This window comes from Squalius cephalus (genome assembly GCF_949319135.1).
Source record: "Squalius cephalus genome assembly, chromosome: 7".
NCBI classification, from domain to species: Eukaryota; Metazoa; Chordata; class Actinopteri; order Cypriniformes; family Leuciscidae; genus Squalius; species Squalius cephalus.
Window position 1 is genome coordinate 27,076,686 of NC_137128.1, and position 13,727 is coordinate 27,090,412.

At 39.1% G+C, this 13,727-nt stretch overlaps 1 protein-coding gene across 1 annotated transcript in view; it reads left to right on the forward strand.

Moving 5' to 3' along the window:
* Positions 1 to 13,727, forward strand: part of fndc3ba (fibronectin type III domain containing 3Ba) — a 125,028-nt gene that overhangs the window by 78,169 nt on the left and 33,132 nt on the right. The window contains exon 7 of the mRNA XM_079876099.1: positions 12,855 to 12,919. Coding sequence (XP_079732225.1) covers positions 12,855 to 12,919 — 65 coding nt within the window. The remainder of the gene's footprint in view (positions 1 to 12,854; positions 12,920 to 13,727) is intronic.

Here is a 13,727-nt window from a genome sequence, read left to right on the forward strand (position 1 = left end):
CATCCACGTGATAACGTTTAACGGTACAAGACACATTACATTAATAAAAATCATGTAGTTGCCTATCCTTGCCTTGTTTTTGAATACATAAATCAAATAGTGTATAAAATACATTTCAGAGAAAGTTTTTCTCACTCTTTTCCACTGGCTGAATTGTATTTTTAATTGAAGCAGATAGGCTTGGACATTATTTGCACGAAACTATTTTCTCAGACAATCTGGTATTATCATGATAAGCAATTATCTCTGTGGTTAAAACATTTAAACACAGCACGCCACAGGAAAAGTGTTCAAAAACATCGCATCCACAACAAATATTTCTATTGATTGAATTTGAATATAAAAAATGTTGTAACTTCTCAGTAATGATTTCATGTTTAAGTGTTTAACTCCATTAATTTGAATGGCATATTTAATCTAAATGTTTATATCAGAAGTAAAACATAGTTTAAATCATTATTTTATTTATTTAAACTGTTATTTGCGTCAGTTTCACTAAACGGCCCAACGCGCTCGCTGGCGCGGACATTTAAGTTGGCATGGATATTTGCTTCAAGTGATAGGCTTGGTGAGTGAAAGTATATTTGTATTATCTTTCTGTATATGTTTAATTTTCTTTATATTTTCTGTCTAAAAGTGACCAAAAAGACACTTAAAGGAGCTGTATGTAAGATTGTGGCCAAAACTGGTACTGCAATCACTGTATCCCCTCCCCCTCCCCCCTGACTCGAGGTTGCCAGATAGGCTGCAGGATCCAGCAGGAACATAGGCTGCTACAAGGAGCTGCAACTGTGGTAACTAGAGCAGAGCTGGCAACCCGGATGCCGAAACACTACTGACTTCGTGATTGGTAGATAGGTGGAGGGTGGAGCATCAGGCCAAAACACAAGATGACAACATCAACATCAGTTGAGGGCTGCAACTTCACTTTTTAAATGACAATATCCTGGCCGTACTACTGTTGTCAGTGATATAAGTATTTGAAATGAACATGATTTCTTAATGTCTAGTGACATATCAGGGCCATTTTATGATTAATTGAAATACATTTCTTACATACAGCTCCTTTAACTCCAGCTCACCATCGGTGTCGCCAAACTGCTCCATCTCCAAAACGTTCGTACGCATGGGTCAGAGTTTGCGTGCAGGTGCGCAAATTTTCCCGTCAAGTTTGTTTTTATAAATCACAACTTATGCGTCGGAAGTGGCGTACTTCTCTTTCAGGGCCTGTTTTGTGCATACGCAACGGTTATAAATGAGGCCCCAGGTCTATTTGTAAGTTCATCTCTTCACTTTTTTGGGAATAATATTTTTATTTATGTACAGCACCATTCAAAAGTTTGCGATCAGTAATATTTTTTTGTTTATAATTGAAAAATGTATTGAAATTTACAGTAAAGACATTTATAAAGTCCTTTTGAACTTTCTATTCATCAAAGAATAAAAAAATCAACACTGATAATAATAAGAAATGTTTCCTGAGCACCAAATCAGCATATTAGAATAATTTCTGAAGGATTATGTGACAATGAAGACTGAAGTAATGGCGGCTGAATATTCAGCTTTGCCATCACAAGAGTAAATTGCATTTTAAAATATATTGAAATATAAAACAGTTATTTTGAATTGTAATAATATTTCACAGTATTACTGTTTTACTGTATTGTTGATAAAATATTTAGCTGACCCCAAACTTTTGTGTATACAATAAATAATATAAAAAAAATAATATATATATAAAAACATTACAAATGTTATATTACAAATGTTATTTTAATATTATTAATTTAATAAAAAAATACATCAATGTAAACTCTTGTTCTTTCATAATGCAAAGCAAATAAGTTACATGGAATTTTAAGAGTCGGAGCAGAGGGAGATACGTTCTGCTTTGTGCCAAAAATTCTCAGCAACGTTTACACAAGACATTATATATGTTATTGTGGTTACATTAAATCATCTTGTACATGGCTAGAATATTTAGCCTCTGATGTTTCACGGCTTCCATTAGACATCTGTAATGCATGTTTCCCTCAGTGTATCCACAAACTTTTTCTCTCTTCTCTTAAAAAAAAAAAAAAGAGATAAGTGTATCAATAGAGGTAAAGGGGGTCGTCATGCCGCGGAAACTGCATAGCTGGGAATCGCCAAGGTGCTATCATTTTTCCAGCACCCACAATGTGGCCCTTGTATCTCAGGTTGGGCCTCTGCTGAAAGGCAGCCCACATACCTGTGGAATCACATTCTACCAATGAAGGGGTCCTTTGAGCATGGCCACCGATCCTCACCAATTCCACATGTGCCTTATCAGGCCCCCTGCAGTGCCGATTGCAGAAGAGCTCCATTTAAGATGTGTTCACATGCTGTTTTTCTGCTCTCAAGAACATTTTCTTAATATAAACATTTTTCAGAGCATAATTCATAACTGTTTTAAATTATTTAAACACATGCCTGCACTCAGAAGGTCGTTGCTTTTTTTTCTGCACTGTCTTCTGCCAATTTTTTCTTTTTTGTTCTCAGCCTTTAGTGTCCTTGAAGTTTTAGCTTTAAATTATGTATGTGCCTCTGATCCCAGGTGTTTCGTCAATGCATGGACATTTGCAAGTGCTGACAAGTGGGGCAAAAGGAATGACCCCATTCATTTATTTGATCTGCCAAAAAGGCAGTTTTGGCCCTAAAAAAAAAAACATTCCCTATTCAATGATTTGTCTGTGTGTGTATTATGTTAAAGGCAGAACATTTAGCATTATATGCAGGTGTTGTAAGACTTGACTCATTGCTCACTGACATCATGGAAATGTCATTTGTCTGCTGCAAGCCGCCCATCCTTTGATCAGCTCACGATAGACCTTTGCAGTTAACAAGCTAAGGAAGTGCTTATACATCCATATGGTGTATCTGTTACTCACACTTAGAGTATCTTCAGAATCAAAGGCGAAGGCTGACTGGCAGAATTCCCAGCAGATAAGACCTTGAGGCTGTTACTCAATAACTGCTGCTGTCTTACTTCATACATGATAGTTAAATTATTATTTTGTGATGGTTATTTTGTCTTGCATATTGAAAAACTGAAGAAAACATGAGATTTTACAATTATCTGTTTTTTATACGGTTTTGATGTCAATATTAAAATTAGGGGGTGAAGGAAATTGGGCCAATGAGCAAAGATTTTTGATCAGGAACTGTTCATGATCCAATAAAGTTCACCCAGAAATGATAATTTAGGGTGTATTCATACTTGGCATGTTTGGTACAATTTAAATGAACCCTGGAGTGAGTGCTCTGTTAGTGAGGTTCATTTGAATAAGTGTAAACTCTGCCATCCGAACCCTGGTGTGCACCAAACAAGCAGACCGAGACCTGAAAAGATGGGTCTTTGTTCGCTTCCAAACAAACTCTGGTGTGGTTCGAATGATATATGAATGCAACACGGACCAAAGACATGTAAACAAACCAAAAACACAACATGATGTTACAAGATGCAACCCTAAAAAGAACAGAATGCTTAAGCATCAGTGATGCGCGGGTCAATGTATAAACAACCCGCACCCGACCGACGTTTTCAACTAACCCGCCCGCAACTCGGACCGCAAAAAAAGAAGAAAATATTGTACCCGACCCGCTTCCTGACCCGCATTTTTTAAAAGTAGTAAATGCTCATCGTAGCGTCATTGGGCCATAGATGTAGGAACTAGGGGTGCTGTATGATATAGTGTTATGTATTAAAGGCTTGATTTATTCATTTATTTCATTTTATTTTCTTAACAATTAAGATGCTGCATGTGTTTATCCATCTAATCGAAGTGTGCGTCTCTCCCCCGACTTTCCCAACAAAAATCCTGCCCCCTCTCAGAAAATACATAAAACTGACATTACTGAGCTATATGCGTTTAAAAGTAGCCTATTAAAATGGTACAATGGCATTGCTCAGTTCAACGAGTTGGGAAATTGGGCATTTTGTCCCGCGTCAGCATTTATTCAAAAGTTAATTACGCTCAACATTCAAAAGGTAAATAAGGATTTCCCACTTGTATTAGTAGGCTTTGGCTATTTCGCCACGTGGATGCCCAATTGAAGCTCTCACAAGCACAACATTTGTGTATTTGCGGAGCTCCCCAGTCTTCACCTTTTCACTTGCCTCCATCTCTACCTGCAGACTGAGCTTGTGCGTCATCATCGCGCCAGTTATTCAGCCAATAAAGTGTAGGCCTATGTATTTAATAGAAAATTGTGTCTAGTACTATATAAATTACAAAGGTTTAATTGGCATCTTAATTTCAAACGACCCGACCGACCGCAACCCGAATATCATTAAAAATATTTTTGGATGACTCGTAACCGCGGGTGACCGCAGGCACCCGCTCATTTTGGATCAACCCGCGCATCACTGTCAAGCATACCTGTTTTTTCTCGTCATAATTGTTGCCCATCACAGTTCGGAACAAGCATCAGAACCATGTATCCTCGCAGCAGATCTTCGTTTGTGTGTGCCGGAGGGTTTCCTGGCGCTGTTTTGAATCCTTTACACATTTTATAAGGTCTTAACGATTTGTCAGCTCCATCATGTACCATCATGTACAGTACTCGCACACAGGGAGCACATTTAGCCCAGCACACAGCAGTTTTGGATGTTCAAAAAGTTCAGTCGCAAAATATACGTCATAAAAAACGCTTGTTTTGTATCTCTAGGTTCAGTGTTAAAAATAAGTGAACCAGGACTAAATGTATTGTTTTCTTTTTTTGGAAAATTATGCTCAACTTCTTATTTTTGAGTGAACCTTTAAAGCATGCAAAAGACCTTACATAACATTGTTGAGTTATCAAGTATAATAAAATACTGCACGTAAATGCACTCAGCACAGGCCAAGCAAATGAGTTTTGTGGAGATCACCAGAAGCAAGGCGCTGGAGTCAAGTCTCAAGATACCACAGCCCTGTGGAGTCGACTGAATGGTTGATGAAGTATAGAAAACAAACTTGAGACTTCTAGCTCACGTCACTTACTGAGGGCTACAGCCATCTGGGCCTCACTGCAGCCTTGCTCTTAGGCATAAATCATCATGACCACATATGCAGACTACTTGGCTCCCTAGATCACGCCGGAGATCAGGTTAAGAATTTTTTTTCTTTTTGAGAGGAAGCTGCAATAATATGATCAAACTCTCAAGACTAAAGAAGAACAAAAAAGAGAAATGGAGGGAATGTGAGAGAGATGGACAACAAAAGGGCAGACATTCCAGCTGTCGAAAATACGTTGTTGGCATAGCAGCTTGAAGATCCAGGCCTGGCTACCAGACATAACTGGAGCTGTGAAAACAACTCGACTTGTTCTCTCTCAGCACCTCGCCTGGATGGTCTTTGCTCAGATCACCCCATGGGCACAAACACACTCACCTCCACTCATGAAGCTCGATTACATAAGGCAGGAAACCACATCCCGGGGCCCATCAGCTCCTTAGTTCCTAAGCTGCAAGGATATTTGCGCTTTTTAGCGCTCCACCTTCATTACCTAGATTAGGCTGGGGCTAAGCCTGTGTGCAGAGGAATACTGGCCACTAGATTAACCTTCTCATAGTCTCAGGCTTGCAGCACTTCAACCTTAACTCCTCTCTATCTCCAGTTCTCCTTGTGTGTTTGCATGGACTCAAGCAGAAACAGATGTTCACTTCTGATCCTCTTTGGCACTGTGCATTTCCTCCAGCCACATGCTTTCACTCCGTCATTATCGACCAGAAGCAACAGATGTTAGTTAATCTTGGCTTTGTGTCTTTGCCACAATGGTAACAGTTTCCCACATTCACTGTTTCACAACACTGAGAAAGGTTATGCCCCAAGGTCACTTTGATAACAGCATGTGATTGAGCAATGAGGGGTGACGCAACTTGGGGAAACTGAATAAGATGAGAAGGTCGAGGGCTGCCAAGACCTAGTAACCGGATGCCAGCTCTTCAACTAATTAAACATGACCTTTCTATTATCTGCCGGTGCTTATTCTGTCATTTACTGTTGGCATGCTAGAACTCTCACCTATCAAGAGATTCTTACGAGTCTGAGTAGGTTGCTTTTCAAGAAGTTGCCATAGAAGACACTGAGAACTGGGCCAAAATCAACATGTGTGTGTTTTTCTGGGAAGTACTTCTTACAGCTCTTACAGTAACACAATGCACAAACTCTGTCTGTTTCAATGGAAGTGTATGTCTGTGACAGGATTATTAGTGGTGTCTTTTGATAAACGTGCCTGTTAAGACACCTCCGAGATAGCTGGAGTTGTACTGTACCAGTCAAATCAAATAAACTTATCATTAATCCATTATGTACACACACAGAATTTTTTTTTTCCAAATGGATATACAAGATCAACACACAAAATATTCAGGGACAAAGCAACAGTGACTCAAATGGGCAAGTTTGACAACTAACCCAAAACTCACATGGTCCACACCAAAGTCAGTGAGTCATCCTTATTGTTGAGCCCTGTTACACATGATGAAAATTAAAAAATAAATAAATAAAAGAGCAAACGCATTGGAGACATTAAGATGTAATATAAAATGTGCAAATTACTGACTAAATAAAAAGCTGGAGTAATGTAAATTATGAGATTTAGTATTCTTTTTTTCTTTTTCCGCAGCTCCATATACTTCTTATTCACATTCAGTAAGGAGGCACAAAGTAAACGCAAAAATCTCTGTGGAGATTGTGGCACTGGGCATCCAGAGCAGGTCACCCTGGTTCAGTCGCTCTGCAGCTCTCAGCAGTCTCGTTCCCTCCGCCTCCCTCCTTTTCCCTCTATCCCTACTATCTAGCCTCTGCCAACTTTCTCCATTCTTTCCAGTTCCCTTCCAGGAAGCGCTGGCGTATCCTTGTGTCCCTTGGCAGTAGGGAGGCCATGCATCTCTGCTGTGAGCGAGTGCCACTGAGAGTCCCTCTGGAGATAGCTAGAGACATGGAGCTAGCACACTAAAGGCAAAAGACTGATGCCAGCTTGGCAGTTGTTGAAAAACAAGCATCCATTCTGCTGATGGGGCTAAAATGAAAGCAAACAATAGTTTATCAGACGTTTACACACATATACAGTACGCTTTTTGTAGAAAATCAAAAAGGAGGTATGGGCAATGCTAACGTCTTGAGCTGTCTTGTCCTCATTTCAACCTCTCCAAGGTAGGCTGACCAGTTTAGTCTGCTAAATGATGTATAGTGGAAGCGGCAGTGTACTGCTGATGTTTAAAATATGTAATCAATATTTTACTTCTACAGTATAGTTTTGACAGACTGAAATGCAAATACTGTAGATAAAATGACTGATAGACTATCAAGAACAGATAGGTATACTTAGACTGACAGACGAAGATTGACTGTCTAGATTCTAGACCATAGACTGTCAAAAAAGATTGATGAAACACCTTCACTCTCTACCATTGTAGAAAAGTGAAGCCACCAATGTCCAAATATTGCGCTGACATCTTGGAGCCCGAGTCTGCGCGGTAGTGAACTCAAAGGCTGAAGTGAACTCGAAGGCTGAGTCTGCGCGGTAGTGAGTATGAAGTGGAGCCGTGATATCAAGGTCCCGCCCTCACTCCCGTAGAATCGGGTGGTACAGATTACTGCAGAACAACTCATTATGTCGGTGTGAAATTACAGTTATGGAAATGTAGAAATTAAAGTTAAAGTTCCAATCTCCTCCCGAAAATCCCGAAAAAAGTAAGTAAAAGTAACTTCACTCAGAGAAGCTGTCAATCTCAGCTGTCAGTCATGACGTCAAACCCCCGTTTTTACAGCATCAAATAACTAACTAAACCCAAACTTATTTAAAAAACAAACTCTTGAATTTACATCAGCGTGATAAAAAAAAAACCTAAAATGACAGAAATTATTTGAAGTGTAATTTGATTGTTTAGTTTGTCTCATGTCTCATTCGATTACATGAGAAGGTGGGGTTTATGAGCTATACTGCATCCAGCCACCTGGGGGCGATCTAAACGTTTTGGCTTCACTTTTCAGGACTTGTGCGGCACTCTTGATCTCTAGACAGACAGGAATGCAGATTGACTGACAGACTATTTAGACGTGTGCACAGATAGACAGACAGGCACGCAGATAGGTATGCTGCTGTCTATAGATAGATAGATAGATTAGATAGATCTATCTGTGATAGATTATGGATGGATGGATGGATGGATAGATAGAATGTCTGATCATGTTTATGTCTCTTGAGCGCGAGTGGCTGTGTCAGCTGTGCTGTGTCTGTGAGGGTGTGAGAGCGAGTGCACTGTTGCAGTGGTTCTCAGGGAGGCACAGGTTTGTGTGAGAGAGGGATTAGACAGCCAGCTGTTGAGCAGATGGAATGTGTGCTATGCGGAGATGAGAACGATTGGGAGCCTGCAACTCTTTCTCACTCTTCCTCCCACACTCCCTCCTCCCTCACAACCGGTCATTAGTGAAATTTTTTTCTTTGTTTTATTTGATCACCTGGCAATATACTCTTTCCTGTTGTGCCTTAAAAGCAATAACTGTTTTAATATAATGAAGTGTGTGTTACAAAGTGCTTAAAAAGAACATGCCAAGTTTGATTTCCTAGCTGTAGTCATCTTGACTCCGATCTGTTAGTATAGACACAACCTCAGTTTGTCTTTCCTGATGATTTTCTGGTTGACTAAGCATTGCTCTGTCATTTTGCACATTTTTGTATGGACTCACAGAACCTCTCTGGCCCCGTAGGCTGCGTGTGTTTAACAACCGTAACTAATCAAGAATGTGCTGTTTCGTCTCACTCCACCAGGGGGGAGTAATTAGCAGATTGTTCGTGCCTCTCCACAAAAGTACTCTTTATTTTCTGGATGAAGTGCATGAAAAATCCTGGAAAAATTCCAGGAGGTTTTAACCTAAAAGCAAACAAACAAATCGACCCCACTAACAGAATTTAGGACTGTGAAACTTGTTTATGTCTGACTGATCAGGCCTCCTGATAGTTGCAGTCTAGTTTCTCTATCTTTAGCCCAAATTCAGGATGCTAACTAGAGGATGTGAGCCTGTTTTTAGTGCCTGTAGCGGCTCCACAGTGCTCCAGCACTCGCACACATTCACAAACGCACGCGCAGACATGTGGGTGTAGTTGCTGGCCTGACCGTTTGGCGTCTGCAGCTCTGTGGGTGTTCTTGGAGACATTTTTTTCCCCAATAGTCTGCAAATTCAGTTTTGGATGTTTACCTAGCACCTCTTTATATACACATGCACACTCATTCACATAGAGCTAAACACCCAAACACTCCACTCACACTGCAGCTCTAGACCACTATCAACTTTTTTTTTAAAATGCTTCCTGAAATCCAGAGAAGGATTTTCGTATTGATTTAAAGAGTGTTGTAGGGTCAAATGTGAGCTCTCTCATGAGGCGTAGCCTTTAAAACCTTTGACCTTCAGCTTATTAACTATGTATGCAGTTCCTAGGTGATGCTATACAGTTGGTAAGGTGTTCAGATTTCTATTTGGTTGCTAGGGTATTATGGTTGTTTGTTACTTAGTAAAAGTTCAGGATGTCTGGTTAGCTGGTCCGACAGTTGAAAAGCTGATTATAGCACGCCTGAATATTGCAACTCTTCATAACAAGCAGGCGCTACACACCAAAGTTTACAACTTATAGTTAGGGTTTGATCAAATGTTTCTCTTTCCCTACATTCTCTTTCATCTCATTCTGTCACTTCTTTGTTGCCGGTTATATTCACTTCAGCTCAGTCCCTTTTTTCACATTCCTTATCCCCCCCCCTTTTCCGTTCTCCTGTCTTTGACCTTGGCCGATAATTGAAGGCAGAAACTCCTCTCCACCCCAGATATCCAGAGAAGACACAAGAAATAAAGAAGGAAATTAACTTCTTTAGCATGATGCAGAATATAATTCAGCTCTACTTTTAAAATGAGAGGTGTTTGTTTTTTCCCTCCTCTTCTATCATCTTCACTTCCTCTATTTATTTTCATTTATATATAGTGAAACAGCGGTTATTCAGAACGTGGCAGGAGGGCGAGACAGAGAGCGAGCAGTTAGCCTCAACCGTCCGCTCCCTATGGAAACGACATGCGTGAGAAACGGACGTGAAGCTTTGGAAAGTCAAGTGTTGTGCTTGGAAGCAGCAATAGAAAGAGGTTCCTCAGAGTGTGGAAGCGGAAGGAGAGGAGAGGATGGACACTGGAAGTGGACTTGATGGCTAGTTTGAGTCAGCAGAGATGACTTACAGACCCCATGAAACTGCTATATGAGGCCAGTCTTGACGTATTCCCTTGTGAAATAGGAAGTTTCATTAGGACATATCGACATTCTCGTCTATTTTGAAATGGATTTATTCCTTTTTTCTTTTCTTTTTTTATAAATGGGCATTAGTTGTGTTACAGCCATGTACAATGTGCTGCTACTTGCAGGTTGTATTAGGGGGAGTAACATTCTCATTCAGGAGACATTAGATCGGTCAAAAGAAAATCTGTGTAGTGCGGGATAAATCTTCAAAGAAACTTAATTTTGTTAACTTTTAGCATATTGATGATCTCAAAGTTGACACATATGGACTAAGGGCCTGTTTATACCTGGTCACTTCATGTGTTTTTACTGATCAGATAGTTATCTGATTTGTTAAACCTGTTCCATTTATACGTGGCCACATAAACATGTTTCCGCAAAACAAATATAGATTCGATCTTCAATTCCCACCCTATGTCATAAAGCCTACAACACACCCTTACATGTTTATTGTTTTACACGTATTTGTATATTTTGGGAGGAGTAAAATTTACATGTCGTTTCAACAACCAGATGCATTTACACTTGTCCAGTTTCATCCTGAAGTGGTTTGAGTGATCAGATTTAAATCTTTCTCGAAAGCATTTTGGAGGGCATTTGCACCTGGTCTTTTCACAATTGGATGACTATCTGATCAGAGAAAACGCATGAAGTGACCAGGTGTAAACAGGCCCTAAAAGTTACAAAACACCAATCTTGCTACAGTATATAGACTGTGTCTCTACAATGATGACTCTATCTTTCGTGTTAGGGTGGGTTTAAATGAGCGCTCTATTTATTCCAAGTGCAAGGCCACCTTATATTCTTCCATGTCTGCACAATTACTCATCACTTTTCAGTAATAACTCAATTTGTCACCCACACACACACGCACACGCACACTTACACACACACACACACACAGCATTAGTAAGGTTTCCGTCTCTAAGGGAAGCCTGCACTTCCTGTGCCTACCTCCTGGGGTCATGTTAAGGTGATTGTGTATGACATCACTGTTACCATGACTCATGAAGGCCCAGAGATGCTGTTCCCAGTTTGCTCTTTACTCTAGTAATGAATACACACATCAATCATACACATGTTGTGGATTAGGTTGGATGACAAATAACATGTTTTTTCAGCTTCAGGTTAATGTTTCTGACTGTAAATAGGAAATTTTATCTTATTGGTTATATTATTGGTTCCATTATTCTGTGTACTATCATAATTAATATGAAGACAGCAAGTATCAATTTTCTGATACTTACTATGCATGTGTTTTTTGTCCTCATATTAATTATGATTGTCATAATGTTTTATCTGTGTGTGGGTATACAGTCAAACCAAAATGTATTTAATGATAATAAAATATGACAAGAACTGAGTTATCAAATCAGTTGATATTTTACTGGTTTGGCCATCCTTCTGTTAGACTTTCTCACAAATGAATTAGGTTGAATAGCTGTCAGCTGTTAAATTGAAGTACACAATTAGATGATACAAATTTAGGTCAACCAATTACCAAGTATATCCTAATATTGTTCAGTCTGTGGTGTAAAAAGGTTGCATAGCAATTAAAGAAAAAACACTATTAGTCCACTGTATGAAGAAATTTTGGGTGTAATATGTCACAGTTAACTTTTTATTTTGCAATCCTCACTTACATAAGTGAACTATAGTGTCCTGCACCCATTAGTAAAAAATTATATCTGGTGTCTGAATAATTTTTGGTTTGACTAATATATATATACATTATACCAAGATACCAAGGGGAGGCCACACGCACAAAAACTGATTTACAACACTAACATCCAGAGAGTGAAATCGAGCAAAAGGTTACTCCCCAGAAGAGAAGAATCTGCTCATGTGGATCCTGTCTGTTTGAGTCTTCAGTGGAAATGATAAATTAGGGGTTAGTGAGCAGTTGTGGGTATATGTGTGTGTATCCACAGGCCAATAAAGATTTAAAGGTATTCTGTCAGACTGTCTGTCGCTAATGATCTGGTAGATTAAGTGAGCTAATCCGGCCTTGGGAACATGAGGTAATTGAGCATTTTTTCCACGTGCAGATTTCAAATTGGCATACGAGTTATGGATGTGGTTCAGTAGAGAGACGTAGAAAAGCAAGCTTCCGACAGATCATGTTTCCGCTGTGCCAGCGCTCTTTCAGTGGGGTCTGCGGTTATGAAATATATATTTTTCAATGCCTTGTTGTGCAAAAGTATTGATAGAAGGTGAAAAACACCTTCTGTTTCTCCTCAAATTTATATTCTATTTTCAAACATAATTCTGTTTTCTCCTCAAATGTGTTTTTCTTTGTTTCAGAGAAGTCCATTACCTGAAAAGATTATTAGTGGTTACAGGAATAGTTCACCCAAAAGTGAAAAAAAAAAAAAAAAAAGTTGTCATTTGGGTTTGGAACTACATGAGTGTGAATAAATTATGATACAATGTTCTTTATTTTTGGGTGAACTTAACCCTTTAACACTTGATGTTTTTCTCCTGCTCCGTTTCTGACTTAAGCCTGACCTCTGCTGATTCATATCAGAATAACACCCTTTTATTTTTCTGTCTCTTCTTCTTTCTCCCAGCTGCAGATCATGATTCAGAAGCAAAGAGAGTTCAGGATGTTCTTTCGGGAATGGAAAAACCACAGGTGGGTCTGGAATATGAGTTGTTAACCTCACAAGTGAAAAATACTAATGGTTTTAATGTTATCATATAAACATGATGTCCTTTAATGGCCAACAGAAAGTACAGGCTGCAAATACAAGTAGGCATAAAAACATGACATTGATTCATATTAATTAAATGTATATGTCATAAGGAGACATTCAGTAAAAGTCACCAAGATCTTTTCACATTTGTTTACAATTACAAACTGTTCCCATTGCAGACACACAGGGGCAGCATTTTGATGTTTTTTTTTTTATATGTTCCACTGTCAAGCAATTGAGGACTAGGTAAACATTTCCATCAAAACAATGTTTTCTGACCAGTGTTTGCTCTGTTCTTTCCCCATCTGTTCACTCACCCTGCTGCTCTTGCTGTTGTTTAGTTCAGAACTATCTAAGGACACCCTGTCACTTTAAGTGATAATCCATAAGTGAAACTAACCCATAGTCATCAATCATCTGTTCTGTTTTGTGTTTTAGTTTGCATGTATTTGTTAGTGTGTGTGACATTTGAACAGCTGTCTCATTTACTCCCTCAGCGTAAGATTAATCCCTTATTATCATAAAATTAGTGGCATTAAGGCAGTAAATAAGTTAAAATCACTGCTGACTGAAAGATTCTGTTTTATTATATTATTATATTTAATAATAACAAACGTGCATCTGTCTGTGTCTGAAAGCTACAGTATTCGTAGTACATTCTGCATTACTTTGCCTCTCCTACTATACACTGTTTATACTATAGTAGATAAAAATGACACTATATACACTACCATTCAAACATTTGGG